Here is a 7,290-nt window from a genome sequence, read left to right on the forward strand (position 1 = left end):
ACAGGACAAAATAGTCTCCCATTTAACAGTTACTACAAATGTTGCCCTATGACAATGGTTAACAATCTCACAACACATCAACAATATCCTTACTCTACTTCCATATACTTTCTGCTGCGCAGATGGACACATTTCCCAGAGAAGCAAAAGCTCCCTTTCTCATGGTGAGTACTTCAGGTTTTGAGGCAATCACCCTGCTCTCCCAAGCCCGACCTTCAGCTGGACGTTTAATCTGTTTATTAAGTTATGTAATGGTGCCGCGAGACACCGAGGGCCACACATTCAGACCTAGTTTTAGATTGTTAGAGGAGATTCGGGGGATAAACATCATATTCATATTCTATACCGAGAAAATTCAATTGTAGCTCTTTCTCTTTCAGAGCATAGGGATTGGTAAGGGGCTTCTGCTGGGCTCTGCTTTGGTTTAATAGAAATGAAGCCTCCAAAGCAGGCGGGCTGTTTTGGGAAAGTGGCCACTAATGCAGTCCCATGGGGCGGGGGCCAGCCCTGAACAGGGCAGTTTGCATATTCACTTCTACAAACAGTTGGCTCAGAGTCAGCGGTTAATGGAATGGGAATGATGTTCCTGTACCAAATCATTTCCTGAAAAAAAAACATTTCCAATTGCAAACATATCTCAGCCTTTCTTCTCGGGCTTGTCATGTTTCTGAGTGTGAATTAAAGAGGCAGGACAGGGGAGTGTTTCTGACTGGGGATTTTTCATTGGAAAACATTTTTAGCAATGATCTACATATGAAAAAGAGGTCCCATTAAGACCCACCTTTAGGAGCCCTGGCTGGCAGTATTGCATTTCTAGTCACACTTTAAAAAACCCGTTGCCATCGAGTCAATTCTGACTCATAAAGACCCTATAGGACAGAGTAGAACTGTCCCACAGGGTTTCCAAGGCTGTAAATCTTAAGGAAGCAGACCGCCCCATCTTTCTCCCACAGAGGTGCTGGTGGGTTCGAACCGCCGACCTTTTGGTTAGCAGCCAAGCGCTTAACCACTATGCCACCAGGGCTCCTCAGTCACACTTTAGAGATGTGTAAGTCTCTCTATAGTCACAAACTGGCTCTGGCTATAAGCAGTCTTGGGACAAATGAGGGTTTTCTCCCCTTACAAACACGTAAGCTGGAAATGCTGCCCCTGAAATGTGCACACGTGCACACACACAGGCACACAAGCACAGGGTCTGGCCAGGATGTAAATTTTTTTTTTTCCAAAGACTAAGTAGGGTCCTTCTTTGAATACTATACACTGCTTTGGCAGATTTTGCCTCAACTCAGAGCTTATGCAATTGAAGGGTGGTTTTAACAGTTTTGATTATTCATTTATTCAACATGTATTTCTTGAGTGCTTGCTATGCATGAGGTAACAATACTATTTTAGGTATTAACATTTTAGGCAACAATAATAATAATTTACATATCTTTTACCAGGTACCAGTCACTCTTCTAAGTGCTCTAGATACATTAACTCATTTCATCTTCTCAACCACCCTATCGGTTGCCATCAAGTCGACTCCAACTCATAGCAATCTCATAAGTGTCAGAGAGGAGCTGTATTCCAGTTCTACTCTGATTTTTCAGAAGGAGATTACCAGGCCTTTCTTCCAAGACACCCCTGGGTGTACTCAAACTTCCAACCTTTGGTTAACAGCCAAGCACATTAACTGTTTGTACTACCCAGGGACTCCTTTTCGACAACCCTAGGAGGTAGGTAATACTAGTATCACTCCCATTTTGTAGCTGAGAAAATGGAGACATGAGAGGTTAATGAACTCACGCAAGGTCACCTAGCTAGTAAGTGGTAAAGCCTGGATTTGAATCCAGGCAGTCTGGCTCCTAACCACTGCACCATCTGCCCTCTTTGAGGATCCAATGGTGAACAAAGGAGATGAAGTGCCAGCCCTCACAGAGCTTACCTTCTGGTAGGAAGAAATAGATACCAGACATATAAAACAAATAATTACTTCAGATTATGACAAGTGCTATGCAGAAAATAAAACATGAGAGGGAGACAGGGCCCTGATCAGAGGTCTTGTAGGTCAAAGTGAGGAGTTGGAATGTTATTCTGAGTATGATGAGAAGACACAGGAGGGGTGAAAGCAGAATGGTATGATCTGATCTACACTTCTAAAAGGTCATTCCCTGGATGGGTATTAGATTGGGGTTGGAGAAAGGGCAAGAAAAAGCAGTAAACTGGTTAGAAGGTCCAGTGGCTTGGACCAGGATGGTGGTAGCGGAGATGGTGAGAAATGGTTGGAATGGAGCCCTATTTTGGAGGTGGACCCACAAAACTTGGCAATGCATTAGATGTAAAAGATGAAAGACAAGGAGAAAGTAAGTAAGTCATTCATTACCATTGGCATACATGGTATGCCAGCCACTTTTATGCCTCTGGACCTCAGAAGTAAGGCGTTCTTCTGGTTCTAATGGATTTAGTGTCAAGGTGAGTTCCTTTTGAAAAGTGTGAACCTCAGCAGACTGGAGTTGGAGCCTCATTGTTGTGTAGGTTGAGCATTCTGTTAGGTGATGCTTTCCGGATGTGTTAGTTTTGTAAACTTTGCCTTTTTTTTCCTTTACTTTTATTTCTGTGAGATAAGGCTTGCAAGCATAATTACAGCTTTCCTTTGTGATAGTTAGGGAGCCCTGATGGGTTTGTTTTGGGTTTTCTGTGTCATATTTAGAAAACCAGATGTTCCCCGTGTAATCTAATGGGAAAGCACCCACAATAAATTGCTTATCTAGCTCTTATTGGTATATTGTCATACCGCAGATCAGTGGTGCCAAAGTGCCGCTCACCTCATCGGTGGCTTGTATTACCAGATCATATTTCTCAAAATCGAAATTACCAACCAAATATTTAAACACAGTCAATTAGTAAGCATGCATTCCTATACTGAAAACACACCATCAAAAAAACAAATGTAGTAACGAAAGGGGTAATGGTGATTCCTCAGATTTTGACTTGATCCCTTATGTAAATGGTGGTGCCATCTACTGAGGAGGTTAAGAACAGGAGAAGAACAGGTCTTGTCTTGGTTTTTATACGGTGGGAACATGGGTGTTGAAAATCAAGAGTATAGTTTTGTATGTGTAAATTTGACATATCTGTTAATAGACAATTGGATTCATAAGTCTGGAGCTCAGGGTAAGTCCTGGGCTGGAAATTTAAATGTGGACACCATCAGTATTTAGATTTATGGGCTCACCTAGGGCAATTCAATCCAATAGAATTTTCTGTGCTGATAGAAATGTTCTATAGCTCTGCTGCCCAGTACTGTAGCCACTAGCCACATGTGGGCCTTTGAGCACTTGAAATGTGCATGGTGCAACTGAGGAACTGAATTTTTAGTTGAATTTCGGTTTAATGCATTTAGATGTAAATAGCCACCTGTGGCTAGTGGCTACCATATTGGTAAGTGCAGACCTATGGGGAGAATGTAGATAGAGGAGAGAAGGTCCTATGCGGGAGCAAGTTTCTTCTCTGGTCCTTTAGCACAGCCTTGCATCCCCATTTAAGCATGCTTTTATTTCTCCTGCCTGCTGCATACACAGTAGTGCTTGCTAAGTAATGAAAACTTCACTTCTTTGTGAAAAACAGCCTGGAAAAGAAAGCAATAGCTAGTTCTAGGAGGGACATGAGAAGAAATTTAGCAGTCTAAGGAAGTAATTGTTCTTAGCTAGAAAACAAATACAATCCTATATTTATAGCATTGTTTAGCTTTTGAAGGTGTCACTTATATTTTTAAGTTATGTTTTATGGGGAGAATTTTAGGGAACAGACGGTGTTTGTGAATTTGAGGATTCAAGATGGTGATGGGCTAATATCCCATATAAATGTCAAGGGGCTGCTAGGACATGACTAAATGCCAGCTTCATAATGTGAGTTGTGTCTCTGTAGGGTAGAGTGTGTTTCACTCTCTTTGTTAGGCAATCTCATTCCCTGTCCAACTGCAACTATCACTGAGTTTGCTAATGTGAAAGAACTCTTTGTAAGTGGCTGCCTTGTGTTTAAGAGTTCTTGCAAGTATATGCTGGCAACTGGTGAGGCCAGAGTCAATAAAAAAATAAAATGGAAAGATGGGACATTGCTTTTATTAAGGTTGACTGCAGCTGCCACATGAGCTCTTTAAGAACATTTCGGTGACCAAAGCCTTCAGAGAAAATGGCTTTTCTGTGCTTAATTGGCGAAAAGTAATTATCCAAACTGGAGTCGAATAGACGGAGGGGGATTTAAGTTGCTGCTTTTAGGAGGGGTAATCCAAGGTCAGCACTCACCACGTCTCCATCACACAACTGGTCTTGTGGTAGGAATTTTTTTTTTTTCCCTGAGGCTCCATGTGGGGGTTGCATGTGTGGAGATGAGCTGGCTGGAAGTCTTTAGTGGTCGTTCCTTGACCTCTTTTTACTTTTCTTAAGGAAGGTGGAATTGTAGAGTTCTAGGAGCCCTGGTGGAAACCTTGGTGGTGTAGTGGTTAAGAGTTCGGCTGCTAACCAAAAGGTCGGCAGTTTGAATCCACCGCGTGCTCCTTGGAAACCCTATGGGGCAGTTCTACTCTGTCCTGTAGGGTCGCTATAAGTTGGAATCGACTTGACAGCAGCAGGTTTGGTGTTTTGGTTTTTGTAGGAGCCCTGGTGGTGCAGTGGTTAAGCACTCAGCAGCTAACTGAAAGCTTGGCGGTTCAAATCCACCCAGTTGCTTCGTGGGAGAAGAGACCTGGAGATCTGCTCTTGTAAAGATTACAGCCTAGAAAGCTCATAGGGCAGTTCCACTTTGTCGTATTAGGTCACTACAGGTTGGGATCGGGATCGACTCAACATCACCTAACAACAAGACGATTTGAAAATCATAATTCAGATGTAGAAAACATGCCTAGAAGGGGAAGGTGATCGTCCCAGATTCCACAGCTTGTTAGAGCTGAAGGGACAGGACCAGAGCCCAGGGAAGAGGCTGAGACTGAGACCTTGTTGTGCAGCAGCTGGGGTTGGGTGGCGGAGGAAGGTAGGATAATCAGAAAATATCTCAGGGAAGCAAATCAGGAGAGAAGTCAGAGGAGGGTTGAACCTAGGGTCAAAATGGCTTATAATATAGCCTTAAATTCCTGACCTCACCCTTCCGGTCAACAAACAGTTATTGGGCACCCACTGTGCTTCAGACAGCAAGCCTTGGAGGAGGGGAGGCAGGAGGCAGGCGGCAGAGGCTAAAGAAAGAAGTCAACGCCCACTTTGATTCCATTTACTCTGAGATAATTTCCAAGAGGAGGCATATTTCAGCATCTCTGAGACCTGCCTGTTTCTTTGAGGAAGGCGTGTGAGGTGACAGTTGGAAGAGGTGAGATTAAGGGGACAATTAGGTCCTTTAAGCAGGGAGAGAACAGGAATCGATTGCAGACTAATAGCTGGAATCTAACCTTAGTGGTTTTATTTCTCAATATCAATATCGAACACACTTGCTACAGAGAACCAATCCCCCTGTCACCAGTCGCTGAAATGTGACTCGGCTCTTCTTTCTCTTCTCAGTTTCAGAGCTTCAGGAGGAAGGGATGAACGCCATCAACCTGCCCCTCAGTCCAATTCCCTTCGAGCTGGACCCTGAGGACACGATGCTTGGTAGCTATGTCTCCTGCCTCTTTGGATTAATTCAGTGCCCTCAAGTATAACCATTCCACTGAACTCCTTTTCTTTTTAAAGAGGAGAATGAAGTTCGAACGATGGTGGATCCAAACTCACGCAGTGACCCCAAACTGCAAGAGCTGATGAAGGTAAGAAGAAAGTAGGAGGGACCGAAGGTGCCTCACCGAGTCCCTGGGTGATGCAAATGGTTAAATGCTCGACTACTAACCAAAAGGTGGGCCGTTCAAACCCACCTTTGAACCTTGGAAGGTTCAACGGTGCCTTGGAAGGCAGGCCTGGCGATCTGCTTCTGAAAGGTCACAGCCTTAAAAACCCTATGGAGCTGTTCTACTCTGCACACAAGGGGTCGCCATGAGTTGAAATTGACTCAACGGCAACCAGTTGGTTGGTTGGTATTAAGGTGCCTCACAGAGTCAGGGGGCGTCTGTAGACCTCCTTCTTTGTGCAGGCACCGTGTGAGCCACCGCAGAGGGCCAATATCCTGTATGAAGGTCAAGGCCAGGAAAGTCATGGCATTCCCTCAGGTAGCTCATGGACTACCAGACGGATATTTATTTAAAATTTAACTGGTTGTACAAGATGTGTACATGACAAATGCCCAATGACTGATAAAAGGCTGCTTTGACCCATAGACATGAGTACAACTAAGCGCACATTTGCCAGGACTTCACAGTTCACAAAATCCTTTCGTTGCTTTTCTCAAGGATCCTAAAAAGCACCCTGTGAAGTAGGAATGAGTGTCATCCTCATTATACAGACGAGGAAACTGAGTCCCCCAAAAAAGTCAAGTAATATGTTGTGGTTATAGCTGAGTGGAGGAGATAGAGTTCAGTGAAATACATGACATTCATTGAAATATTGGGTATAATGTGCCTGGTTCAGTGGCTGGGTTGTGAATGTCGAGTATCTGTCCCTTTCCTGAAACAGTCCATGCTGCCCCCAAGGATGGCTGTCCCATCTCAGTAAGGCCCCGCGCCCCTCACCTTACTCTGCAGAAAGAAGACAGAACAGTTGTGGGTTGAACTCTGCCTGCCCTTGTGCCCTGAGGGTGCAGGGGCCTGGGTGGGCATGGGTTTTAGGAGAGGATGCAGCCATCTGCTTGTTCCTGTCAGGCAGGACTCACGTGCTGGGATGAGGAATGAAGGGATACTGTCAGAATGGGCTCTGAATTGTTCAGGCTTCGGCATAGTTCTCCCAGACCCAGACCTGCACCCAGACCCAGTTTGAGGGAGGGGAAATTGGAGATATGTACTGCCACACATGTGCCTGAGCACCAGGTACTGTCCAAGGGTGCAACAGCCATGTGAGAGCCACTACCTAGCTTCCAGGAGGAATTTAGATGTTCCAGATCTAGGCTGCTTTGACCCTTTGAAGTCCCATCAACTCTTGGTTTTCTTTAAGACTTTCCTCAAATATAGCCCTTCCAGGAAGCCCTCCCCCATTCCAGCTGCCTTCTACCCTCTCCCAAACTCCATGGGGTCTCTTCCTTACTCATCCATTGTCTCCCCTAGAATTTGAGTCCTGTGTGTTTTAATTCTTTAGTTAGCAGGTCTTCTCCCCTGCAAGCTTCTCAAGGACAGAGGCTGTGTCTTACTGCACTGGGTTTGAGGCAGTGCCTGATGTCCAGTAGGCACTCAGTCATTACTGT

At 44.7% G+C, this 7,290-nt stretch overlaps 1 protein-coding gene across 1 annotated transcript in view; it reads left to right on the forward strand.

Moving 5' to 3' along the window:
* PARVA (parvin alpha) overlaps positions 1 to 7,290 on the forward strand; it is a 156,556-nt gene that overhangs the window by 105,118 nt on the left and 44,148 nt on the right. The window contains exons 3-5 of the mRNA XM_023736930.1: positions 5,049 to 5,066; positions 5,529 to 5,618; positions 5,700 to 5,770. Coding sequence (XP_023592698.1) covers positions 5,049 to 5,066; positions 5,529 to 5,618; positions 5,700 to 5,770 — 179 coding nt within the window. The remainder of the gene's footprint in view (positions 1 to 5,048; positions 5,067 to 5,528; positions 5,619 to 5,699; positions 5,771 to 7,290) is intronic.

This window comes from Trichechus manatus, unplaced genomic scaffold (assembly GCF_000243295.1).
Source record: "Trichechus manatus latirostris isolate Lorelei unplaced genomic scaffold, TriManLat1.0 scaffold00006, whole genome shotgun sequence".
In the NCBI taxonomy this organism is placed as follows: Eukaryota; Metazoa; Chordata; class Mammalia; order Sirenia; family Trichechidae; genus Trichechus; species Trichechus manatus.